Source organism: Oryza sativa, chromosome 7 (assembly GCF_034140825.1).
Source record: "Oryza sativa Japonica Group chromosome 7, ASM3414082v1".
NCBI classification, from domain to species: Eukaryota; Viridiplantae; Streptophyta; class Magnoliopsida; order Poales; family Poaceae; genus Oryza; species Oryza sativa.
Window position 1 is genome coordinate 29,875,333 of NC_089041.1, and position 25,771 is coordinate 29,901,103.

The 25,771-nt window shown below is 47.0% G+C and overlaps 3 protein-coding genes across 8 annotated transcripts; all 3 read left to right on the top strand.

The window, feature by feature from the left end:
* Nucleotides 1-12,211: 12,211 nt before the first annotated feature.
* On the top strand, nt 12,212-15,452 carry LOC4344402 (uncharacterized). 5 transcript variants are annotated; one of them, XR_001547510.3, is made up of 6 exons: nt 12,212-12,614; nt 12,798-12,855; nt 12,943-13,060; nt 13,192-13,309; nt 14,999-15,138; nt 15,235-15,452. XR_001547510.3 is itself a non-coding variant. In XM_015790997.3 (6 exons), the coding sequence occupies exons 1-5, from the start codon at nt 12,219-12,221 to the stop codon at nt 15,047-15,049; spliced, it is 741 nt and encodes a 246-aa protein (XP_015646483.1). In that variant the 5' UTR covers nt 12,212-12,218; the 3' UTR covers nt 15,050-15,079; nt 15,235-15,452. The 5 variants fall into 5 exon arrangements, 4 of the variants coding, with proteins under 4 accessions (XP_015646483.1, XP_015646482.1, XP_025882639.1 ...); XM_015790997.3 differs by having other exon boundaries at nt 14,999-15,079; XM_015790996.3 differs by having other exon boundaries at nt 14,999-15,452.
* A 582-nt stretch (nt 15,453-16,034) lies between these two features.
* Nucleotides 16,035-21,547, top strand: LOC4344403 (uncharacterized). The gene is made up of 9 exons (XM_015790994.2): nt 16,035-16,211; nt 16,326-17,867; nt 18,082-18,308; nt 18,398-18,730; nt 18,888-19,134; nt 19,607-19,735; nt 19,820-20,035; nt 20,113-20,236; nt 21,036-21,547. The coding sequence occupies exons 2-9, from the start codon at nt 16,353-16,355 to the stop codon at nt 21,269-21,271; spliced, it is 3,027 nt and encodes a 1,008-aa protein (XP_015646480.1). The 5' UTR covers nt 16,035-16,211; nt 16,326-16,352; the 3' UTR covers nt 21,272-21,547.
* An 806-nt stretch (nt 21,548-22,353) lies between these two features.
* LOC4344404 (uncharacterized) lies at nt 22,354-25,393 on the top strand. 2 transcript variants are annotated; one of them, XR_010742798.1, is made up of 6 exons: nt 22,354-22,933; nt 23,143-23,567; nt 24,260-24,414; nt 24,770-24,836; nt 24,911-25,060; nt 25,156-25,393. XR_010742798.1 is itself a non-coding variant. In XM_015790995.3 (5 exons), exons 1-5 carry the CDS (start codon nt 22,477-22,479, stop codon nt 24,959-24,961), a joined length of 1,155 nt encoding a protein of 384 aa, XP_015646481.1. In that variant the 5' UTR covers nt 22,354-22,476; the 3' UTR covers nt 24,962-25,393. The 2 variants fall into 2 exon arrangements, 1 of the variants encoding a protein (XP_015646481.1); XM_015790995.3 differs by having other exon boundaries at nt 24,911-25,393.
* Nucleotides 25,394-25,771: the final 378 nt, after the last annotated feature.

Genomic DNA, 25,771 nt, shown 5'->3' on the forward strand with positions numbered 1-25,771 from the left:
GATTTTGGGGACCCATTTTGAAGTCTGCCTGTTTATGAAGAAAAACTCTCCAGCCTCTAAGCATTCCTCGTCTTCTCCGCTCGCACATAAACCCTAGCTTGTTCATCCCGGTCCTTTCTCCTGTGATCTCCGACGGCGATGGACCTCGACAAGTCCACTTCAACCAGTGCGTCGCTGAAGAAGTTGCAGGAGGAGGGCGCCCTCCCCGGTTGCGGGACCATGAAGAGGGAACCGGGAGGTACTGAACCTGAACCTATCCTAGGCCGCATGGTTGCGGTAGAGGATTATATTCTTTGTGGCTTTCTCCCTCCGCCTTCTGAGTTTCTCCTCCTCGTTTTGAATTTCTATGGTCTTTCTTTGCTCCATCTGAACCCCAACTCCATCGCCTTCCTCAGTATCTTTTCACATCTCTGTGAGGCCTACATTGGGGTAGAGCCGTTTCTCGATCTCTTTCATTTTTACTACGAGTTGCATTGGATGGAATCCACCAGGGTATCTGGATGTGTTGGGTTCCGACTTCGGGATGGCCTGAAGTCGCGCTATATCCCCTTCCAGTGCCCCTCTTCTCATAGCAAGTGGCGAGCAAGATGGTTCTATCTTCAGATAGAGAATTCGGATCCGATCTTTGCTGTTCCTGAGGAACAGCCAGATAAGGTTCCGTCTTGGACCGCCAAACCCTCCTTGACCCCCTCTCTTTAGTCCTTCATCGATGCCATCGATGACCTACGAGTACGGGGCTTGTCGGGGTATGAAGTCGCTGCTGACTTCATTGGTAGGCGGATCCAGCCACTCCAGGCTCGAGCCCACCCAGCCTTTGACTACTCTGGGCCGGAGGACACGACCCGGGTTTCTCCTCGGGGTATTTTTCTTGTGTTTGATTTGGTTCCCTTATGTGCATGTTCCTCCTGTCTTACCGAATTTTGGTTCTCAGTCTACAGGTTTGAACAGCGAGACTGTGGGACATCGTGTCGGTCAGCTGATGATCAGCGGCCCGTCAACAGCGAGTGACGTCCCTGTCCCCCTTTGCGAGAAGGGGAAGGCTGAGTGTGAAGCCGCAATCAACGTGAGTGTACTTATCGATCCTTTTGTTTTTGTTCCTAGATCGCATAACGATTTCATGTGATGCAGGCTCTCCCTCTGACCGACGTCATTGGACCACTCGTGGACCACCAGGCGGCGGATTCGTTGAAGGAGGGCGTCGCCCAGGAGACGTCCGACACGGCCGTGGCTACTGTTGCCACGACTAGTGGGAGCCACGTCCCGAAGAAGGGGAGAAAATTCACCTCCGTGCTCTGCAGCCGCCGGAAAGCGCCCTCCCCATCGGTAAGTCTCTTGAGTTGTTGACTTTGTAGTCGGAAGACTTCTTCCTCACATCATTTCCCTTATACTCCAGGCCTAGGACGCGTCTCCCCCGCCTCCGCGACGGCAGCGGCTAGTGACGCTTGGCGAGAAGTAAGTGGATGACTCTGAGGCTTCGTCACTTCGTCAAGCTGTTGCCGCCTGTCTCAGTTGCAGCTTTTCGCAGGGCGGCGCGGACGAAGGCGGCACAAGACGGGCCTAGTGGGACCTCCAGCGCGTCTCCTGTTGTGGCCTCGACGGATGTCGTGGTCATGCCCAGGAGCCGCGAGGCGACACCTAGCGGCCCAGCCAGCGATCTCGTGGCTAGTCGTGGCCCGCCGGCTGCCGTCCTCACCTGGGAGGAGCTCCAGGTTGAGATGGGGTGCCTCCTCGAGGCTGGTGCTCGCGGCATTAGCCGCGAGGTTGCGGAGGCGAGGGCGGCAGCGGCGTCGTCGGCAAACAAGCGTGCTGACAAGCTGGCGGAGGCTCGTGGCGGAGGCTTTTTGAAGAGTAGGATCTTAGTTCCCTTGTACTCTTTAACCGGTCATGCCTTGTAAAACTTTGTTGGCCTCAACTGCCTTTGCGTGTGCAGTCATCACCCTAGTTTTCTTCAGCATTTTGATCCCGAGTACTTTGTTGTCATTTGTAGAGATCTCGATGTCGAGGATGTCCAGCAGCGTGGGCAGCCTGAGTTGCCAGTGATCATCCCAGCACTTGCGTTTGAGCCACATGTGTCGCCGGACAATGTAGATCAGAATTTACCCGTGGAAACAGGGATGGCGACGACTTCCCTAGGTTGGTGGTCTTTTCATCTCCTCTGCTCCTCTGACTTGATTTGTTGTGTTCTCGAAAGAGAAGAGCAGCTTGACTTAGTCGTTTCCATGCTGAACAGATCTTGAGAGTGCGCTTGCTGACCAGGATCGTCATATCCAATATTGGAAGACGAAATTTGAGGTAGCGGAACTCGAGAGAACTATGCTGGAAGTAAAGAAGGAGCAGGCTGTGGAAACACTCCGAGGTCGTGAGGTGTGGTTCAACTCGTACTTGAAGAGTTGTTGCACGTCCATGGCCAGAGTTTGTAGAGAGCTCCGAGTACCCCGTGGAGATCCCGAGGAGTCGGCGGCCGGGTACATCTCGTGGCTGAACGGGGCCTATACGCAGCTCGAAGGCGTCGACAAAGGGTTTTCTCGTTCTCGGAGAACTCCGGTGGAGATAGATCACCTTGCGAAGTCGATGGCGCCGCTGGCCGAGAAAGTCTTCCAGTCTATGGACTGGCGTTGGCCTTCTTGGTAGTCTTTGTACCCTGTGATAGATATCTTAGGGAAAAGTGTAATATAGTTTTGGATTTGTGCGAAATTGTAAGAAATACTTGTGAAATAGAAAATGAATCTATCTTAACTAAGCTCTCTTACTCTGGATGTAGTGTGTGAGAGTGTCTTCTCACTTCATGACTTCGATCAGTCGTTTGAGTCATACACTCTCCCTATCCCCCAGCCTTGTCATCGGAGAATTCTTCTCGGAAGATAAGGCTCTTGGACCTTTGACTTGCCTCGGTTGAACAAGCATTGATCCTAGCCCCCAGCCGTGAGGTTGGAAAGTTAATTTCCGATTACACGGCTTGGTTAATACGCACGGCGAGAACTCTTACACGACCAGATTTTACATGGTCTTTCGTCTCTACAGGATCCGACAAGGCCTTATCGGCTCTGGGCGTCCCCAGCCGAAGATCCCTTAGGTTCCTCGGAGGCCTTGTCGAGACGGCGTAAAGGGACATGAGGATAGGTTTCAACGCTAGGTGTCATCTGGGTAAGGGATCATCGGGCAGGAACACTTTGATTGTAATCTGCACCTGAAAACAGGCTTTATTGATGATGTAAGGTGTCTTACAGGTATGGATACTATTGACTTGTACATAGAATTTACGTAGTTGATCAATGTTTCAAGAGTTTGCCAACTCGCGACCATCACCGTCTGCAATTTTGAATGCGTCTGGCCGCAAGACTTGTGTGATCGTGTATGGTCCTTCCCATTTGGGTGAGAGCTTGTTTCGCCCTGCTTGGCTTTGAACCCGTCGGAGGACGAAGTCGCCGATCGAAAGTATGCGTGCTCGGATGCGCTTCTCATGGTAACGGCGGAGGGCCTGTTGGTAGCTGGCTGCTCGGACGGCAACTCGTTCGCGATGTTCCTCGAGTAGATTCACATCGTCGTTTCGCTGCTCCTCCTGATCCTCATCGGAATACTTCTGTACTTGTGTACTTTGATGTCGTAGCTCGCTTGGGAGCATGGCCTCTGAGCCGTACACGAGGAAGAAGGGTGTTTCCTTGTTAGACGTTGTCGGTGTGGTACGTACGGCCCATAGTACTGATGGGAGTTCTTCGACCCATTTCTTGTCATGTGACATGAGCCTGTCGTAGACGCGGGTCTTGATTCCTTATAGTACTATGCCGTTTGCCCTCTCGACTTGTCCGTTGCTTTGAGGGTGAGAAACCGAGGCGAAGCAGATCTTGACTCCCAGGCCGATACAGTAATCCTGGAAATCGGCGCTGATGAACTGGGAGCCGTTGTCGGTTATGATGCAGTGCGGCAGTCCGTATCTGCAAAATATCCCTTTGATGAATTTGATGGCGTTGTCGGCCTTGATTTCCCCCGTGGGTGTCGCTTTGATCCACTTAGTGAATTTGTCGATCGCCACGAATAAGAACCTGTAGCCGCTCTGTCCTCGTGGGAATGGCCCGAGTATGTCTAGCCCCTAGCACGAGAACTGCCAAGTAAGAGGGATAGTCTGGAGCGCTTGCGCGGGTAGCTTTGTGTGTTTACTGTGGAATTGACAGGCTTCACACCGCTGGACCATGTCACATGCATCTTTGAGGGCGGTTGGCCAGAAAAACCCTTGTCGAAAGGCTTTCCCGACCAATGTCCGACCGGCGGCGTGTAACCCACAGATCCCTTCATGTATGTCAAGGAGGAGTTGTCTGCCGTCGTCGGACGAGACGCATTTGAGAAGTACCCCGTTTGGCGCCTTCTTGTATAGATCGTTGCCGATCATACAGTAGATTTTTGCTTCACGGGTTATTTTCTCGGCTTTTGCGTCGTCCTCGGGCAACTCTTCGCTGTTGATGAATTTAATCAGTGGGGTGCGCCAGACGTCTGTCGTCTCTATATCGGCAACGACGCATTCTGCCTCTGTAGCCTCCGAGCTGATGTCGGGGGCGACTGGGTTACCTTCGCCGCTAACCTCTTTCACTGATGGCTTTGCCAGGACGTCCAGAAAAGTGCCGGGCTCGAGTGGTTCTCGTCTGGACGCACGTCGTGCTAGATCATCTGGCTCGATGTTGTCCTTGCGGTATACGTGCCGGACCTCAATCCCATCGAACCTTTTCTCCAGCTTCTTGACTTCTGCGAGATACTTGGATTACTCGGGGTTAGAGCATTTATAATCTTTGTGCACCTGGTTCGCGACTAGTTCAGAGTCCCCTTACACGATCAGTCGCTTGACTCTAAGTGTAGCTGCAGCTCTTATCCCGGCTAGTAGTCCTTCGTACTCGGCTATGTTATTGGTTGCCCTGAAGTTGAGGTGGATTGCATGCTTGAATTGATCCCCGCAAGGTGATGTCAAGATTAATCCTGCTCCTGCTCCTTGGCTGTTGAGTGCGCCATCGAACGCCATTGTCCATGTTTCGTTGTCGATTCGGTTGTCTGATTTGTTATTGGGCATAGTCCAATCAGCTACGAAGTCGGCGAGTACCTGGGACTTGATGGCTGTTCGTGGCACAAAGTGGACATCAAACTGGCTTAGCTCGACTACCCATTTCGCAATGTGACCGACAACGTCTTTGTTTCTCACGACTTCACCGAGAGGGAAGGAGGAGACAACTATGACTCTGTGGGCTTGAAAGTAGTGGCGTAGCTTTCTCGATGTCATGATTATCGCGTAGAGAAGCTTTTGGATCTGTGGATATCTTGTCTTTGCGTCGTGGAGAGCTTCGCTGACGTAGTAGACTGGTCGTTGTACTTTTTCTCTCTCGACAACAATGACGATGCTAACGGAATATGGTGTGGCGGCAATATAGAGGAATAATTCTTCATTAGGTTGGGGAGCAACAAGTACAGGGGGGTTTGATAGGTAGCGCTTGAATGCAATGAATGCCTCTTCGGCTTCCTGTGTCCATACAAATTTGTCTTGCTTCTTCAGCAGAGCGAAGAAAGGTTGTCCTCGTTCTCCCATCCTAACGACGAACCTGCTTAGTGCCGCCATGCATCCGGTTAGCTTTTGTACTTCCTTGAGTCTTGTGGGCGACTTCATGTTCTCGATTGCCTTGATCTTCTCGGTATTTGCTTCTATTCCTCTGCCAGAGACGAGAAAACCGAGCAGCTTGCCCGACAGTACTCCGAACGTGCACTTCTCTGGATTGAGCATGAGGCGATATCGTCGGAGGTTGTCGAACGTTTCCCGCAGATCGTCAATCAGTGAGTCGCTTGTCTTGGTCTTGACAACAATGTCGTCGACGTAGGCCTCGACATTGTTTCCAAGCTGGTCGCTAAGTGCGCCCTGGACCATGCGCTAGAAAGTATTCCCTGCGGTTATCAGTCTGAATGGCATCTTAACATAGCAGAATACCTCGAACGGAGTGATGAATGCTTTCTTCTCCTCGTCCTCTTTCGCCATGCTGATTTGGTGGTAGCCGGAGTAAGCGTCAAGAAAGCTCAGTAGCTCACAACCGACTGTTGAGTCCACCAGTTGGTCTATTCGGGGAAGAGGGAAGTGATCCTTGGGACACTCCTTGTTGAGGTCGGTGAAATCAACACACATTCTCCATTTCCCGTTGGCCTTCCGCACCATAACTGGATTGGCTAGCCACTCTGGATGGAGTACCTCTCTGATGAAACCATCTTTGAGAAGTTTGTCGAGCTCTTCTCGTATGGCTTGTTTTCGATCTGGTGCAAATCTCCGTAATTTTTGTTTTACTGGCTTGGCATTGGGTTGCATCATGAGTTTGTGCTCAATCACCTCCCTGGGGACCCCCGGCATGTCGGACGGCTGCCAGGCGAACATGTCGGCATTGTCGCGAAGGAAGGTGATGAGCGCGAGTTCCAATTTCTCGTTTAGTGATGCCCCAATCTTGACGGTCTTGTCGGGGTTGGCACTAGAGAGTGGAACGGTCTTGATCGCGCCGTCCAGTTTCGGCGTCTTGTTTGTTTTGCTCACTTTCTTGGGTGGCTCAGTCGTGGCGGGTGGGCTGGGCGTGTGCTCGACCATGTCGAGGCTCCGCTTGTCGCATTGTACTGCCAGCTTTGCGTTCCCTTGAATAGTGATTGTTCCCTTCGGTCCCGGCATCTTGAGCACTTGATACGCGTAGTGAGATGCGGCCATGAACTTCGCGAGTGCAGTTCTCCCAATGATGGCATTATATGTTGTATCGAATTTAGCGACATCAAAGGTGATCTGCTCCGTTCGGAAGTTGTATGCTTGGCCGAAAGTCACAGGCAACGTGATCTTGCCCAATGGTTTGGACGAAGACTGGGGAGTGATTCCAAGGAAGGGTTGATCGGTGGGTGTCAACTCGCTTCGTGGGATTCCCATCGCGTCCAAGGCGCTGGCGAAGAGAAGGTTGATTAAGCTGCCACCGTCGATGAGAACCCGTGCAACCTTGATATTACAAATAGTGGGTTCGACCACGATCGGATATCGCCCTGGGATGACAGCAGTCTTAGGGTGGTCCTCTTCTGAGAATTCTATCTTCTGCTCGGACCACTTCATCTTGGGTGCAGCTCCCTGCCACGTCGAACAGACTTCACGTTCCACTTTCTTGTATTCTCGCTTTGAGGAGTACGCTGTAGAGCCTCCGAAAATGTGTGAGACGTGGAGATCGGAGTCTGGGTATGCTGAGTCCGATTCCTGAGTAGCCGCCACCGCATCCTTCTCGACCACGCGTACTCTCTTGCCTTTTTCCAATGCCATGTGCTTCTCGAGCGACTTTTTAAAAACAAGGCAATCTTTCAAAGAATGTCTGTCCGTCTTGTGTATAGGGCACCATGCTTTCTTAGCGTCGCTACTTTGTGGGTCTAGGCGCTTGGGAGGGTTCGCTTATTCTGCTGCGAGAACTTCCGCTTGAGCTTTCCTTTTCCCACTCTTGCGATTTTTCTTCTTGCTTGACTCAGGTGTGTCCTTGGCTGGTTTCTTCTCTTCTCCGGTCTTCGGTTTGTCGTTCTTGTGTCTCAGTGCGTCATCCGCATGAGCGCATTGGTCGACAATTTCGAATAATCTCCGAGTAGTCATGATGCGCCTCGTTGCCAACTCCTGAGTAGTATAGAGATCTCTGACACCGGATTTGAAAGCGCGAATTACAGAAGCATCGGTGATCTCGGGGATTGTGTTCCTGCACTCGTTAAAGCGCCGAACATAGTCCCTCAAGGATTCGCCCGGGTTCTGTGTTAACGCATGTAGGTCGTCTTCGATCGCGTGGCGCTTGTAAGTTCCTTGGAAGTTGGCTACGAACTGCTGCCACAAGTCTGCCCACGAAGAGATCGAGTAGGGGGGGAGATGCATCAGCCATGAATGTGCAGAGCCTTTCAATGCGCTTGGCAAGTAATTTGCCAACGCGTTGTCGTCCGCTCCGGCAGCGTAGAGTACCGTGGAGTAAACCTGAAGGAACTCTTCGGGGTCGGTGCTCCCATCGTATTTCTCTATTGCTCCAGGTCGGAATCTTTCAGGCCATCGGATATCTCGAAGTGAACGATCGAAAGCTCTACACCTAGTGCTGGGGGCGGTGGGTTGTCGGCGATCATACATCCTTCGTGGATGTCTATCTGACGATGAAGATGACGAGGATGATGACGATGACGATGGGTCGCTTGGTTCCGGCGTACGATTACGAGGACGTCGGCCGGGTTCTCGAGAATCCTGTCGTCGTCTCCCATTGTTGTCTCGGCGCCGATCTCCATCATCATCGTCATTGTGGCGACGTCCTCGACCAGTATCGCCCAGCACCTGCCGTTCGCGATCATCGTGATTGTGGCGGTTGTGGCGGTTATCACGGTCTCGGTCTTCGCTCGAATGGCCTCTTCGATCTTCGTTATCATGACGCCGTGAAGAGGCATGACGCCGGGAACGGTTCTCATTGTCTCGTGTGTGTCGTGCCTCTCGGCGGCCATTCAGGTGATCGCGGAGATCGCCGGTGCCGCGAGGTGGAGGGGTGGCTCAATGAGGCGATTCCCGCCGTTCAGGGTTTTCACCATTAGCATCGCCAGTTGGTGGCTGTTCTGGGTGCGCTGCGGCAGCGGCCTCTTCGAACGCGTTGCTGAGGTTGGTTACTGATTCCTGTAGTCGTTCTGTCCAACGTGCGAGATCGTTGTTCAGAACGGGATCGTAGGGGGTTTCCCTCAGTATTGCGTTGACGGCTCTAATGTGTTGGGCCGGAGTAGTCACTTGATTCTCCGCTTCCGCATTGCTGCGCGCTGACGTGCCGACATCGTCGATAGCCAATACCTCACGCGGCGTACTCGTTGTCGATGATCCATAGTCTTCGAGCAAGTGCAAGACTGATGGTTCGTGGGGATTGATGTCGATTACCCAAACAAATCGATCTGAAATCGGCGTCGCTTCTTGTTCCTTGTCCTTATCCCTGATGGGGATGCGTGACTGCTGGACCTTAGGAGGTGGCCTCTTCATGGCGCTGAGAAAGACCTTGCAGCTCGAGAGGTCGTGATTCTTTGTCTTGTGAATAGGACAATAGACATCACGAGTTGGAGAGGTACGCTAAATTCCACGCTCTTTGCAGGCACGAATTTCAGCATGGACGTTGAGAAAGACCCAGCAGGCTTGCAGGGTGTGTTTCCTGGTTTTGTGGATAGGACACCAGGACCTTGTCACCTCGGAAGTAATCCTCATCGGCTCGTGATTCCTGTCGGAAAGACAAGGCTTGGCCGCACTAGGATCCTTCTCGGGTTCGGATGTCGTCGACATTCCGATCTCTGCTTCGGCGGGAGGATCCTTCGACATGGAGTCGCCCCGGGTTGTAGCCACTGCGTTCTCGTTTCTGGCCATTGGCGGACCAGCTGAGATCAACATTGTGGTGTAATCCGGAAAGACGATTTCGCCGACTTGAGTCCACACCAGTGTTGTTGAAATAGGAACTCCTTGGTTGAGGTTGGTGTTGACGCTGTTGTCGACGAAGCTGGATGTCATAGTAGTAGAACCTTGAGCACCAAGTCCCCCTACCTGGCGCGCTACTGTTGACAGGTGATACCCGTAGACCGGATATAGAGGGTATTGGGGTACGCTGGTACAAGGATCTACGTAATACGACATCAAGCGGACAGAAAACGAAAATTATACTGGTTCAGGCCCCTTGATAGGTAATAGCCCTAATCCAGTTGATATGGGATTATATGATGGAAATCACAGGTTACAAAGGGAATGATGGAACTCGATGATACCGGCGAGATCGTAATCAAGTTGGTTCGACTAGATCTCCCGACGACTTGGCTCCAGTGGGCTTCGACTTGTAGGCTGTGGTGGTTGTGTTGGCTATATGATTCGATCCCTTAAGTCCTCCCGGGGGTCCCTTTTATATCGCAGGTCAGACGGTTCCCAAGCAGTCCTGTCCGAGTAGGACTCTTTCCATCTACAAACTCCGTGAAGGATTCCCTTAATGTATACAGAGAAAGTCCATATACGCGCAAGCATGCCATATCGATATGTGACGTATATCGAAGGGTAAAGTGTATGCCTTACCCGTAACCTTGACAAAAAAGAGGGTAAAAACATTAAGAAACACACCTGTTGACGTAAAACACGAAGCCTGGGAGATCTGCTTAAATCCAGTGTAGGTCCAAAGCTCGCCTTCAGGTGTGTTAGCGTGCCAGTTGATTTAATCCTGCAATCAACAAGAAATAGAGACAAAGAGATCGTGGTTAAATCTATAAATGATAGCCGATCGGCTAAGTGCCGATGACATATCATTTATCTTTGAGCCGATGTTACATGTGAATCGATCGGCGGTTATAAATAGATAATAAGGAACTAAATCTATTCGATCGGCTGTAGATATTAACAATATATAGTTCTTATATCGATATATACTTAAATCAAGTGATTGGGATAGATCGGTCGCCATGCCGAGACAGTATAAATCACTTAGATCGAAATATATATTAATAACAAGATTATATATGTTTATAGCATAGCTGATCAGATAAATCTAGCATGTATCGGCTAATACTCCGATACTTTTTTGTATCAAGATATCAAAACAAGTATGATATATCAAACAAAAGCCTAATATACTTAAATGCAATAAGATCTTGACATAAAGGGCGGATTTAACATATCACTGAAGCATATAGAGCAAATACAATTAAATCAGGTAAGATCGGCTGAAACTCCGACGCTACCCTAATCGGCAACCAGAAGGCAGGCTAGAGATTGATATTCTAAGCACGACTTAATAGATCAAACTCAACTGATGCAGCATTAACTATGAAAAGAAGAACAATATCTAGACAATCAAGCCGCTGGAAGTTTCATAGAGTGGTAGATATCTTATATAATTTAAATCAACATCGATATTTAACCTAATCGGCTGCCCTCTATCAACAGATATTAGCCGATGGTAGGTTAGATGATGATATTGCTAGAGATTATGTAAGATATATGATAACTCGACGAATTACATAAACAAGATTAGAGTATCATAAAGATAGAAGCACTAATCCCAAGAACACAAGCCGTCATAACAAGTTTTACCTCTTGTTGAAGATCGAAACCGATGTAGCTCAACCCGAAAGCAAGAACTCGCCGAAATAAAACTAAAGCAAAAGGGTGGCGATGCGCCGAAATTGTATTGAACGTGTGTGTTTCAAATTACATAGGGCTCGGGGTCTATTTATACCCGAGAATTACAAGATTGTCCATACCGGACACGACTATTATCTCTAACAAACTCTAAGATACCATAAGTCTTTGCGGCAGACTTTTTCCCTAAGCATATCTCTAAGGAAATTACATAAAACATCATAATTAATAGATACAATTGCTTTCTCAGGACTCTATACATGTGCGGCAATCATCTTGAAGCATATTGACTTAACCCGATGTTGTACACCAAGTCGTATTGTCGGAATCGGTTGTATTACCTAACCCAGTCTGACTCGGACTTAGCCGATCCAATTGTAGCCGATCCGGACTCCAGCCGATTCTTACTCTGTTCTCAAATCGATCTCTGTCTCCGGCTCCACTTCGGTCTAATCCTTCTTTCCGATGCTGATATTACCAAATTTGATCATTAACAACACCTCAAATGAAAGAAAATGGTAATATGGCGTGATGATATGTTTGAGCGTGGCATTTTAATGAAACCATATTTTGGAGTGACATTTCAGCGGAACCCCATTCTTAAGATAGTATAGTGTCAATTTTCTCAGCGCGAGGGTAAATTTGTACTTTGGCATGTACATGCTGGAATCGATTCAAGCGAGAATCACATTCGTGGCGGCCCCATGGTGTGACTTTCGACGTGCTTTGGTGGCGGAGGCATCCCCACAGTCCTGGAGCAACACTTTGACCGGTTGCCACAAAAATTTCAGAAAGGGAACATCTAAAAGGCTGTTGCATACTTGGCTGACGTTGATGTTGTTGGAGTGCTGAGTTAAATATGGAAGAAATTCATGTAAAAAAAATGAAAGATATATTCCCTTCGTCAGTATAATAAATTCGAATAGAGATATATTTAAATCTAAAATATTAGAATGTGTCATATTCAGTATTAGATTGGTCGCTTGCGGACGGGGAAGGAGCAGAACACTGAACACACACGATTTCTGTTGCGGTCTCCACGAGCGTGAAATAGGAGAAGAAAACAAAAGAGAAAAGGACAAGGAAAATGGACGACCGCGACCTGGACTCCGCCGCGCTCTGGGCCGCCGTCGACTCGGCGGCCGCCGCCCAAGCCTCCCGCCGCGACCACGACCGTACGCACCTCCGCAATCTGGAGGACGACGAGCATCGAGATCGAGGAGGCGAGGTGGTGCAGCCCGCCCGTCCCTTCAAGGTCCCTCGACTCCTGACTACGCCGCCCCCGCCCTCTCCTCGGCCTCTGCAACTGCAGATGGCCCCCCGGCCCCATTCCTCGCCCAACCTCACCCTCACGCCCGACGCCACCAGGCTCGTCGTCGTCGACACCCCACCTCCCACACCTACCGCCTGCTTCGCCGCCCACGACCTCTTCCCCGCCATCTCCGTCGCCAACTTCAGAAAGTACCAGGAGGCAGCCCTCTCGGTATGTACGTACGGCCCTAATCCTCCTCCAACCTCTAAATTATTACTATTAATTAATTCGTGACACTGGAGTACTCCCATTTAGTACTAGTACTGCTACTTTACTAACCAGCTCTCTGTAAATTATACTACTACTCCTCCTACTAAACTGAATACTGAATTGTTACTGATGCTGCTATTTCAGATTCTAGATAAAAGCGACTACACCTCCATCAGTGGGAATCCATACATCAAGAAATCAGGTCCTTTGATTGACTCATACTCCTAATTGTTGTTGTGATCTGTGATGATCTACTCACTCAAGCATCCTTTTCCATATCCCTTTTCAGGCTGGAGGAAAATATCATGCTTCTTCAATATCTCATTTGAAATCAAGGACCGCTCCATTGAGTTCGATGAAAACCGCAATGTCAACCGTGCCGAGTTTCTCGTTCGAGCATCGATGCAGTTAGTATGCTTTATCTTTCTTACAGAATTATCACTATAACTCATCTTGTTTAAATTAAACGTACCCCTCGCTTACTTTACTTGTATCATCAACTGTTGTTGTTAACTCTTTCTTTCTTTTGTGTTTAAAGAGGTGGCAGGTTTTCGGATGGTTGGGGTTCATGTGATCGGCGTGAGAAAAAATTTAACAAACCAAACCATGATGTTCCCAGCACAGCTGAAACCAGAGCTAAGAACAAAGCCTGTCAGGTAAGGAGAATTGTCACTATGTTTTCACTTTGTCTCAGTTAGGTAGTATTATTATTACATACCAGAAATTCATGCCAGCATGCATATGCTCGTTTAGTAATTTTAGATTTGAACCGTTCTAGTCGCTTGCTTCCAGGGGCGGAGCCAGGATTTTGAGGCACCGGGGTCACATTAGCTAGCCTAAGCTACTGTCATATTTGATAGGGCTCTAATTCTAAGATCAATTTTTTAAGCTACATAGTTTTAGATCCAAAAGTTTTTGGAACTAAAATAATGGTGAATCGAGGTAATTTTGGTGGGATATCAATATTTTAGACTAAACATAAAGTGTTAAATCACTTCAATTAGTTATTTGGACTATAAACTCTAAAGGTGGCAATAATTTATGAGCTAAAACCATCAAAATTGGCTAACTACGCCTAATTATTTTGGCAAAAAAAGTTCTTAAAGTTGTTTATTAACTTAAAAAGGACTAATTTGTAGTACCACTTTAGTAGAATTACTAGCTAGCCTAATTGCATGTATAAACACACTACATTGCTAAAAATAGCTAATTTGTAAGTGCTCAAACATGCTAATGGGTGAGCAGTTCTCACACTAGTCTGTAACTATTATGTATTGCTAGTAGTGTTTACTCTGTGAGCTGCTGCAGTTCATCGGGCTGGGGTCAACAAGCATCGGCTAATGCGGCCACTGCTCGCAATATACAAAGGAACATACTGGTTGGTCAGATATTGTCAGTGTCATCTGACCCTAGTGATACAACGTAGCTCCGCCCCTGCTTGCTACAATGTTCAATAAAACAAACAGAACGGTCAGCAAACAATTTTTAGTTTCCAATTGGGTCGTATTGTAGATCAAGGAGGCAGAAGCAAAAAAAACTGCTAGAGGGGGCCAGACTGCTAAGACGAGTGGGAAGTGAAATATATATATGATGCTCAACATGGATGGAGTTTCAGATCGAGGAGGCTGCAATGATGAGAATGTTAGGATCGCATAGTGCTGATACCTTGGGGTAGGTTGCTGTAGATGGTATTTTGTCAAGTTGTGTTCACTAGCTCCTGTTCTGTTTTTTTAGCTGTTTGATGTTGCCTGTAAGGGTAGAATTCCTAGAAAAGTTAAGACTGTTTTTTTGCTGGTTACCCTCTCCTAACCAGGATGGATACCTGGAGAAGGATGAATTTGCTGGAAGTCATGCACATTTGGTAGTTTCTCATTTCTATCAACGGGAATTTTTTTTTGGGGGGTGGGTCCCGCAGAAGTTACAGTCTGCAAGGCCCACCCACAAAAGAGAATCTTTGAGGGAAAGAATGGCATTGTACTGAGTTATCTTATTTGATGAAGAAACGATGCATGCATTTAGAGATGTGTAGCTTAGAACTAAAGTGTGTGTTACTGGATATATATGGTGGGTAGGCATGTTTTTGACTGGGTCATGACAGGCGTGTGCTTGTGTGGTGCTTTTACGTACTACATTCTTTTATGCATCATTAGGGTACTGGCTTTTACAGTTTAGCTAGACGTAGATGTGAAATATCATGAGTTCACGACAAGTCTGTACTCAGGACAATCCTTACATAAGCTAGTGTGGACCATTGCTATAGTTTATCGGAGTATTTTTATTTCACTATAGATCAATCAATATGTTGGGAGTAACCGTTTGTTGCTGTAAACATGCATATTCCGCAGGACCTTGTTGGTATCGGAAATAGCCATACATTGAAGAACAGCCTTGGCTGATAATCTGCTAAACTGAGGACCGGCGAAACAGTGAGTGAACAAAAAGCGTCGGGAAGCTTCTGCTTCTCCCGATGGACATATCACACAACGTATTTTCTCAAAATCTTTTTGATTACAATCCTTGGATGGATGCTGTTGAGGCTTGTTATAACTAGTTAACTCGACAATCATTGGGTGGTGTTCAGGTAACTTGATGTTGCCCTTAGAAATACGACGCAGGGCAGAAGAGCTAGGTTGCGTACTTGCGTCATTGCGCCAGGTGAAAGTGAACGACTCGTGAAGTGGTATGGCAGGATTAGTATGTACTTATTTTTAAGTAAATTGCATATCGGGATACTCTTTTGTACCATATTGTTACAAATTGGACTAGGGGTAAACAAAGTTTTTCACTTTGGACGGACCACTTATCTTTATCAGTCGCTTCCTCTCTTTATTATCACAGATTCACAGTCCTTTGCCTTCATAAACACCTCTATTCGACAATGTATGCAACTTAAAATTCTACTAGACTACTTACTATGCAATGGATGTGTTCATAGTGGTTTTCCCATCCAAATACCTGTTGGCCATTCGATTGAAGTGACGCTTTACATTTGATTTAATTACCTTGACCACTCAGTATATGATTAGTAACCTCGCTTTGGTTTACATCAACTTAAGTGGGATAGTTGAAGCGTCACCTGGAGTTTTGAGTTGTTCAACTTTAGATGAGGGACCTAAAGTGAACTTTCCCCCCAAAGAAATCAATGAGAAAACGCGGCGTCGTGTATGGGTCGGGCCCATGAAAAAAGGCCCAACAGAAGCTTTCAGTCGAGAGTCGCCGCCACGATGACACACACGCCACGCGCCCCGAAACCTAGACATGATGGAGATGGACAGAGGCGAGGCGACGATGAGGATGCGGCTTCGAAGTTGAACTAGGCGGCGGTGGGCCCACCGCTTCCATTCTTCTCGCCTTTTTCTTCCACCGTTGCGAGTTCTCTCTGCCTGCGCTGCGGCTGCACCCTTCCCCAAGTCGGATTTCCATTGCATTCTCGATTCCATTCCTTCCCCCTCCCCCTCTTTCTTCGACTTGGACTTGGCCTTCCTTCTTCCTCCTCAACCTCGACCTCGATCTAGGTCTACGCTCCGCCCTCCGCCCCCCGCCCCCCGCCGCCGCCAGGTATGTATTCTTCTCTCCTCCTGGGGCCTGGGCTAGGAGGCTAGGGGGCTAGGGAGACGAGGTCCCGAGATTTGCCATACTGATGAATGCTGTTTCGATTCGATTCGATTCCAGGGAGGGAGCCGGAGCCGGAGCCGATCGATGGCGTGGCTCCGCGCCGCCTCGGGCCTCGCCCGCCACGCCCTCCGCCGCCGCGTGCCCGTCGCTTCCCGTTTCTTCCACTCGGCGCGGCCGGCCTGGAGGTCCTCCGCCCCGGTGCCCCGCGCCGTCCCGCTGTCCAGGCTTACCGACAGCTTCCTCGACGGCACCAGCAGCGTCTACCTCGAGGAGCTCCAGCGCGCATGGGAGGCCGACCCCTCCTCCGTCGACGAATCCTGGGACAACTTCTTCCGCAACTTCCTCGGCCAGGCCGCGCCCTCCTCCGCCGGCCTCTCCGGCCAGACCATCCAGGAGAGCATGCAGCTCCTCCTCCTCGTCCGTGCCTACCAGGTTAACGGCCACATGAAGGCCAAGCTCGACCCGCTCCGACTCGACGACCGCGCCGTCCCGGACGACCTCGACCTTTCCCTCTACGGCTTCACCGAAGCTGACCTCGACCGCGAGTTCTTCCTCGGCGTTTGGAGGATGGCCGGTTTCCTCTCCGACAACCGCCCCGTCCTCACCCTCCGCGAGATCCTCAGCAAGCTCGAGCAGGCCTACTGCGGCCCCATCGGCTACGAGTACATGCACATCCCTGACAGGGACAAGTGCAACTGGCTAAGGGACAAGATCGAGACCGCCAAGCTCAAGGAGTACAACAAGGACCGCCGCCTCGTCATGCTGGACAGGCTCATCTGGAGCACCCAGTTTGAGAACTTCCTCGCCACCAAGTGGGCCACTGCCAAGCGCTTTGGCCTCGAGGGCGGCGAGACCCTCATCCCTGGCATGAAAGAGATGTTTGACAGGGCTGCCGACCTTGGCGTCGAGAACATTGTAATCGGCATGCCACACAGGGGAAGGCTTAATGTGCTTGGCAATGTTGTCCGCAAGCCCTTGTCGCAGATTTTCAGTGAGTTCACCGGTGGGACTAGGCCCGTCGAAGGCGAGGATGGCCTCTACACTGGAACCGGTGATGTCAAGTACCATCTGGGCACCTCCTATGACAGGCCAACTCGAGGTGGAAAGAGGATCCACCTATCGTTGGTTGCGAATCCCAGTCACCTCGAGGCTGTCGATCCTGTTGTCATAGGCAAGACGCGGGCAAAGCAATTTTACTCCAATGATCTTGACAGGACAAAGAACATGGGCATTCTCATCCATGGAGATGGCAGCTTTGCTGGGCAGGGTGTTGTCTATGAGACACTTCATCTGAGTGCCCTTCCAAGCTATACAACTGGAGGAACCATCCACATCGTTGTCAATAACCAAGTTGCCTTCACAACAGATCCAAGAGCCGGCAGATCTTCGCAGTATTGTACGGATGTTGCCAAAGCCTTGAACGCTCCTATATTCCATGTAAACGGTGATGATCTGGAGGCAGTTGTACGAGTTTGTGAGCTTGCAGCTGAGTGGCGCCAGACTTTCCATTCTGATGTGGTAGTCGATCTGATCTGTTACCGACGATTTGGACATAATGAAATCGATGAGCCCTCCTTCACACAGCCAAAGATGTATCAGGTGATCCTCATTCTACTGATTTCAATTATTTGTTTATGGATAGCTGATCGTTTTCTCATATAGGTTGCACTCGCCCATTGCTTTATACCTTTGCCTTGTTACTTCCTTGCATTTGATGTTCAGTTGCTGTCAATATGATTGCTACTTGTGCTGTTTTACTATTCTTTTTTCCTTTCCTTTTGGAGTGTTCCTGATGAAACTTTTTCTGTGGCAGGTTATTAAGAACCATCCTAGTTCATTAAAGCTTTATGAACAGAAACTGCTAGGAACAGGCGAAGTCTCAAAAGAAGACGTTCAGAAGATCCACGAGAAAGTCAACAGAATCCTGAATGAAGAGTTTGCAAAAAGCAAAGATTATGTTCCCAATAAGAGGGACTGGCTTTCGGCTTACTGGACTGGCTTCAAGTCTCCTGAGCAGATTTCACGCGTCCGCAACACTGGGTAACCGCATCCTTTATACTGATCATCTCTTTGTAATTTATTCCTTCACCAAATACCATCCATTATCATCGAGAGTGCTTTCCCTGCAGGGTTAATCCAGGGGTGCTGAAACGTGTTGGACAGGCAATTACTACTTTACCTGAAGACTTCAAGCCCCACAGGGCAGTGAAGAAGATTTTTGAGCAGCGTGCAGCAATGATCGAGAGCGGTGAAGGAATTGATTGGGCCGTTGCTGAAGCCCTTGCCTTTGCAACACTCATTGTGGAAGGCAACCATGTTAGGCTGAGTGGACAGGACGTGGAAAGAGGAACTTTTAGCCACCGTCATGCAGTTCTGCATGACCAGGAAAACGGGAGGAAACATTGCCCACTTGACCATGTTGTGATGAATCAAAACGAGGAGCTGTTTACCGTTAGCAACAGGTAATTACACTTTTTGGTTCTTTCGTATGTACTTTTTTTTGTCTAGATGCTAAATTTGGATAAAACATCATCTGCCTTTTTCCTATTCTTTAATTAAGCCTCTAGAACCTTATCGTAAATGAGAACAAATATTGTCTGATATTATGTGTTATTGCAGTTCACTTTCAGAATTTGCTGTTCTTGGTTTTGAAATGGGGTACTCCATGGAGAACCCTAATTCACTAGTGCTCTGGGAAGCTCAGTTTGGTGACTTTTCCAATGGTGCACAAGTGATGTTTGACCAGTTTTTGAGTAGTGGAGAGGCAAAATGGCTGCGTCAAACTGGCCTTGTCGTTCTACTGCCTCATGGTTATGATGGCCAAGGCCCAGAGCATTCCAGTGCCCGTTTGGAGCGCTTTCTTCAGGTAATTCTTTGCAGCAAACTTTCTTCCTCTCTGTCAGATGCATCTAGTTTAGCCCAAGCCCATTCAATCACAAGAAGTCTCTTTGTTGATTCAAACTGCTACATAAAATGCGATGCACTTCTAAAATGCCAATTCTTTATGTTTGGCGAATCAATGACCATGTCTGGTATTCATATTTCCAAGGCATAAATTGTTATATACTCCCTCCGTTTCATAATGTAAGACTTTCTAGCATTGCTCATATTCATATAGATGTTAATTAATCTAGACACACATATATGTTTAGATTCATTAACATCTATATGAATGTGGACAATGCTAGAAAGACTTACATTATGAAACGGAGGAAGTACTTGAGATAGTGTAGCCATAGTGATGATCAAGCTCTCTTGCATTTTCATAATTTCTGGTTGAATGGTACGCTCAATTCTTGTATATACACTGCTCACATGAGATTCTAAATTCTGTCCAGATGAGTGATGATAATCCTTTTGTCATACCTGAGATGGAACCAACACTCCGCAAGCAGATCCAGGAGTGTAATTGGCAAGTTGTGAACGTGACAACGCCTGCAAACTATTTCCATGTGCTGCGTCGTCAGGTCTGTCTATCTTCAGTATGCATTCCAGATGCTAGCATGCAAATTGCTTTTATTAATTTTCGTCTGTTGTTTTGAGGGCATTAGATACATAGGGAGTTCCGGAAGCCCCTGATTGTAATGGCCCCCAAGAACCTACTTCGGCACAAGGATTGCAAGTCAAATCTCTCTGAGTTTGATGATGTTGAAGGCCATCCAGGTTTCGATAAGCAAGGAACACGCTTCAAGCGGTTGATAAAGGACCGGAATGACCACAAGCAAGTCGAGGAGGGTATCAAACGCCTTGTATTGTGTTCTGGGAAGGTACATAAGACTTTGAAATTTGATCATATTACCAGTTCAATACAAATATGTGCTGTTATTAAATTGCCATTTTGCAGGTGTACTATGAGCTTGATGAAGAACGGAAGAAGACTGAACGCAGTGATGTTGCAATTTGCAGAGTTGAACAACTTTGTCCATTCCCATATGATCTTATCCAGAGAGAGCTAAAAAGATATCCAAGTATGAATGCTTTTCCCCATGTATTTAATCCATTACTTGTGTGAATGCATGCATCATGGTTTGCCATTTCCACCAGCAGTTCCTGGAATTTTTGGTCCTCCCGGAAACTGATGTTGGTAACCTAACAACATTTCAAATATTTTCATGCGGTGATATTGCTTTCTTTATGGTATGCTTTGGTATTTCTGCACCAATATTTTTGTTTTCCGCTCCATGTGCTGCACATATCTGAGGACTGAGTACACAGCTTCTTGTTTAGAAAATATTCACTTGTCCTCCACATGTCTGAGGACAGAGTTTGTTGCTTCTTGATAAGAAAACCTAGGCAGTCTTGGCACTAATAGTTGGTGATGCACAGATAGCGCACAAGTATCACTGGGTGGTCTTTGTTCCTTACTGATATGGTGGCTAGTCTCCACCAGTGCACTTTTACGTCAAGGCATCCCAAGTTGTTACAATGTACTCCATCCGTTTTATATTATAAGTCATTTAACTTTTTTTTTCTAGTCAAACATTGTTAAGTTTGACCAAGTTTATAGAAAAAATTAACAATATCTAAAATATGAGATTAGTTTCATTAAATCTAACATGGAGTATTGTTTGACAATATGTTTGTTTTGTGTTGAAAATACTACTATATTTTTATATAAATTTGATCAATTTTGAAGAAGTTTGACTAGAAAAAAAGTCAAACGACTTATAATATGAAATGGAGGGAGTAGTATGCATTGTTATGCCCTACCACATTTTAGTTGCTGAACTGTTCTGATTATCATAATTGCACCATCTTAATTTGTAGATGCGGAGATTGTCTGGTGCCAAGAGGAACCCATGAATATGGGCGCATATAGTTACATCTCCCCTCGCCTGTACGCCTCTATGAAGACTCTTGGGCGTGGTTCATTCGATGACATCAAGTATGTGGGCAGGGCGCCTTCAGCTGCGACAGCTACTGGCTTCCTGTCGGTTCATGCGCAGGAGCAGACAGAGCTGGTAAAGAAAGCACTGCAGGCAGAGCCTATCAAGTTCCCCTGATATGATGCATCTGTGGTTTCCACTTGGTGCTTATACTTGTGCAAGACAAGTGTGTGCGAGCTCAGCTCGTCCAGCCTTTGCACACATACCATACCATCTTAAAAGTTTTGCTATGTATTTACAAGCTACTGTTTCTCTAGCTTGTTTGAGGCGATTCGATTTGAATGTCGTGAATAATGCACTATTTGAGCCTTCTTATCGTTGAGGAGGAACCTGTTTCGACGTGAGCAACAAATTTTGCAATATAGTAGAAGCTTTAGCTTCCTTTCTTTTTTCTCTTGATATGCAATATGATGTAGCACATCTGCACATTGTTGTTTGATCTCCTTGCCACACTTGAACAAAAAGATAGGAGTAACTCGTTTAAGAAGAAAACACCATAGGAAGATGAGGGCAATCATCTATTCATCTTAACAAAATCATGGTGTTTACCGTATTGGTGAAGGTGTACAGCGTCGTTCTCGTGTCAATCGTCGCATCCAAGTAACTGTGGGCGGCGGACTGAGGTGTCGATGCACAACAGTTTGGAGCACGAAACAGTTGTGCTTAGATTTTTAATCAAAGAAAAGCTCGGCTGTTCCTTTAGCAATGAGTGGTTCAGACTTGGGTTAATGCAAAGGACTCATCTGTAAGAGCATCTACGAGAGGTGTCCAAAATTAGACCCCAAAAATTCTATATTAGGAGCATGCAAAAAGATAAGAGCCAATGCAGAGATCCGAGTCCGTCGGAGCTGCAAGCCTGCAACTACAACATGATGAGGAAACGAACAAACGGGGCAGTTAAATCACTCATAACTCATGATCTGAGTCTCATGTGTTTAACAATTTACCGCTCATAATCTATGATGTGAGCCTCATGTGTTTATGATGTGGGTTAGTGATAAATTGTTCAATATCATGTCTAAAAAGGAAACCCGTTAAAAGAGAGTTGCAATTTTATCACTGGTTTAAATTATTATTGTGATACTGCTATAAAAAATTAGAAAAATACTCAAACAATATACTTGTAAAATTAAGAAAACCAATAACAAAAAGTTGCAAATGTATCGGTAATTAAATATATCTAAGTTTGGATTCCTTTGGAGGCTTTCTCGCTTTCGACCCAGCTGCGGCCTGCGGGAGGCGTCCCCATTGCCGTAAAAAAGAAAGAAGAGAAAAGAAAAGGGTAGGAGAAAGAAACCGCCGCCGCCGCCGCCGCCGCCGCCATGACTCCCGCCGATGCCTTCCTCATCCTCGACTTCCTCGCCGGCAACCGCCTCATCCCCCACTCCGTCTTCACCACCCTCCTCGCCTCCCTCCCATCCGTCTCGCCCCACACCTCTCCTCGCCTCCGCGCAGGCCTCGCTCTCCGCGCTCTCGACTCCGCCCTCTCGATCTCGGAGTCGTCGGAGATGGACGCCCCCACCCTCCTGCGCAAGGCGCGGGCTGTCCTCGCGGATCCAGACCTTGCCCCCTTCTTTCCGCAGCACCTCGCTGCACCCGCCTCTGCCGACGACGCCCCGGCCGCCGCCGTGGCTCACCTCAACCGCCTTCTCGACGTTGAGTGGGCGAGCCTCCCTCCTTCCTCGCTCGAGATCGCGGCCGAACGGATCGTTGGCTCTCAAGCCCTCCATTCGTGGGCAAATGCCGACCACGCCCAACGTTCAAAGCTTCGTCTACTCGGTGGGCATCCCCTTTCTTAATCTTCGAGTTCAATCCCCTCTTCATCATCGCTGACTGCTCTTCCTGTTATGTAATTTGGGTGTTACTTATTTCAAATTCCAGGTCTTGAAATTACTGCTATTTCATAAATTTTGGCATATGCCTCTGTGCAGCTGAAAAATACTCCACTTCTTTGTATCAGTTTTACTCACCCTTAGCCGTTTCTGCAGTAGGAGAGTCCACAGCGCTTGAGATTTTAGACACGCTTCAACGGCCGGATGCATCCACAAATCATCCAGGAACGCTGCCTCAAGTTGATAATGCACCGGAAACAAACGGTGCTTCTCATTGTGCTCAACAAAACGATGGGGCCAAGAGCGGTCTTGTTAAACAAAATGCTGAAGCCGATCGTCCTCAACAAGATAGCACTCGACATCAACAAGACTCGGTGCAAGGAGCATCCAATTCCCAACTTAAAGAAAGTTCAGTAACAATGGAATCTATTAGAGGCACGGGTCCTGATATCACAGGCTTTATGGAAGAAGCTACACCTCGTGTTGCTGGACAGTTTGCCCCTGACAACATCAAGAACCATCAAGTCACAGGTTCTAAGCGCAGTTTAATGGAGAGGAATCCGACTGCCAGCACTTATGAGGTTATCTCGTTATGTTTTTGTTGTACTGGTGATGGGAAAGAAACAATATTGCCAAGGTTGTGCATATTAGTCATTCTATCTCGTAGCCCATCAACATGCTTAGCCAGCTCTTTAGTTTGTTATGACCATGGCTAGTGTAGAACCTCCTTGTTTGAAATATTTTGCTTAATACAGAATGAATGAGTTGCTCTGATGTATCACTTGCAGGTTGTTAGTTAATCTAGTCACCTTTGATACTCCCTCCGTTTTTTAATAGATGACGCCGTTGACTTTTTCTCACATATTTGACCATTCGTCTTATTCAAAAATTTTATGCAAATATATAAGATATAAATCACACTTAAAGTACTATAAATGATAAAACAACTCATAACAAAATAAGTTATAATTACGTAAATTTTTTGAATAAGACGAATGGTCAAACATGTGAGAAAAAGTCAACGGCGTCATCTATTAAAAAACGGAGGTAGTACTTTGTTACGCTTCTATTTCTGTGCCCTTCGCGAGGAGTGGAGATGGACCCCATGTCTTGTTGCCTCGATTTTTTTTTCTTGTGAAGTGCAGTTGACTGGTTTACCTACGATCTACTCATAACATATACTAATTCATGTGCGGTTATCTGTTATTATATTATATAGGGGGAGCATTTGTGTAATATTATGGTGGTATCTCATCGTATTTTTGAAGTGCAGTGGGATGGCAGCGATTCCGAAGGGAAAAGGCCTGCAGCAAAGCGCCGGTTACCCATTTTTGAAAGGACAGCAAAACCTTCTCCTACAGCTGCACATAAGACGAGAAAAAAGTGGAGCGAGAAACAAGAAAAAACCTTGCTGGAAGGGGTGGAGAAGTATGTTTTTTTTCATTCAAGCATGCATTCTTGGTTTGGATTTGCTGTTTAACTTTCAATTTTTTTTTGGGGAAATCTATCCAATTTCCGACACAGTCGGATGTGCTTTGAGACGTGTGCAGGTGTGATGGGGTAAAAAACAACTTTGGGTTGATCGCACGCAACCCACTGAGCTACCCACCTTTTGTGACTTACACATCACTTGCACCCTGGTTATATTGTAATTACATGCTAATTACATACATTTGACAGATTTTTTTTTGGGGTCTGTCGAATGTGGAAGTTCCTTCTTGGTTTGGTTGCTCTATGATGGTATTGATCCATTGAGTATGATGAGTTTTCATTGTTAACATAGGTATGGAAAAGGCAACTGGAAAGATATCAAAATGGCATACCCTGATGTATTTGAAGATAGATCGACAGTACGTACTTTGATTTGCTAATACTATTTTGCTTGTTTTTAGTAAACTCGAAGGTTAATTTGGTCCCTGTGCAGGTAGATTTGAAGGATAAATTCAGAAATTTGGAAAGGCATCTATGCGCTTGAGGCGTGCCTACTTTAGGAGGAATTGTTATGGTATATATATAGCGACTTGAAGTTAGCTATGCCAAAGCAGACGCATTCTGTAGTCCTGGATGGATGATGGTAGCTATGTTTATAGTGCCTTTTTTGGTTGTGATTTTGTGAAGTGTAGCCAGCTAGTTTTATTTGGTCGGCTATCCTTGTTTTGTTTTGTACAGGATAGAGGAGCGATATCGGTGGGGAACTTCCTGCTCTGAACGCTTATTTTCTATCTTCTATCTTCATGGCTATCCTTGTTTTGTTTTGTACAGGATAGAGGAGCGATGTCGGTGGGAACTTCCTGCTCTGAACGCTTATTTTCTATCTTCTATCTTCATGTGTCTGTATTGTTGTTTGTCCTTGCTACAATTTCCAGTGGTGCTGCCAGCTGTGAATGAGCCAGTTTTAGTTTTCAGATATCTTTTAGCACTTGTCTCTTGCTTTCATAATTACTAGCTGGGTGCCCATGCGTTGCAATTGGAAATAATTAGAGCAACTTTAAATCTTAATGGGTGGGATGATAAAAAATGAACCCCCGTTGCAAACATAAACATCATTGTTAACACAGACAATAGCTATATTCCATTTCTATGGTTTTCACATATTAGTAACATGAACGGTGGAAAAACATAATATAAAAGAAATAGAATGGCACACAATTATTACGGAGTGATCAACATGTCAAAGTTTAAAAGTCTATTGAGGGCATATATATCACCAAAATAAAAATATACAATCGTGAATTTTGATATTACAGAAGCACAATGCATTGCATGTAGCATCCGAAATCAGTTA

What these genes read in the sequence shown, in the direction of transcription:
- LOC4344404 (XM_015790995.3), top strand. Translation starts at nt 22,477, where the DNA reads ATGACTCCCGCCGATGCCTTCCTCATCCTCGACTTCCTCGCCGGCAAC. An exon ending in TTCAAAGCTTCGTCTACTCG is followed by an intron (nt 22,934 to 23,142) that starts GTGGGCATCCCC and finishes CCGTTTCTGCAG; the next exon opens with TAGGAGAGTCCACAGCGCTT. An exon ending in TATTTGAAGATAGATCGACA is followed by an intron (nt 24,837 to 24,910) that starts GTACGTACTTTG and finishes GTCCCTGTGCAG; the next exon opens with GTAGATTTGAAGGATAAATT.
- LOC4344402 (XM_026026853.2), top strand. Translation starts at nt 12,219, where the DNA reads ATGGACGACCGCGACCTGGACTCCGCCGCGCTCTGGGCCGCCGTCGAC. An exon ending in ACCAGGAGGCAGCCCTCTCG is followed by an intron (nt 12,615 to 12,797) that starts GTATGTACGTAC and finishes CTGCTATTTCAG; the next exon opens with ATTCTAGATAAAAGCGACTA. An exon ending in TCCATACATCAAGAAATCAG is followed by an intron (nt 12,856 to 12,942) that starts GTCCTTTGATTG and finishes ATCCCTTTTCAG; the next exon opens with GCTGGAGGAAAATATCATGC.
- LOC4344403 (XM_015790994.2), top strand. Translation starts at nt 16,353, where the DNA reads ATGGCGTGGCTCCGCGCCGCCTCGGGCCTCGCCCGCCACGCCCTCCGC. An exon ending in CACAGCCAAAGATGTATCAG is followed by an intron (nt 17,868 to 18,081) that starts GTGATCCTCATT and finishes TTTCTGTGGCAG; the next exon opens with GTTATTAAGAACCATCCTAG. An exon ending in GTTTGGAGCGCTTTCTTCAG is followed by an intron (nt 19,135 to 19,606) that starts GTAATTCTTTGC and finishes AATTCTGTCCAG; the next exon opens with ATGAGTGATGATAATCCTTT.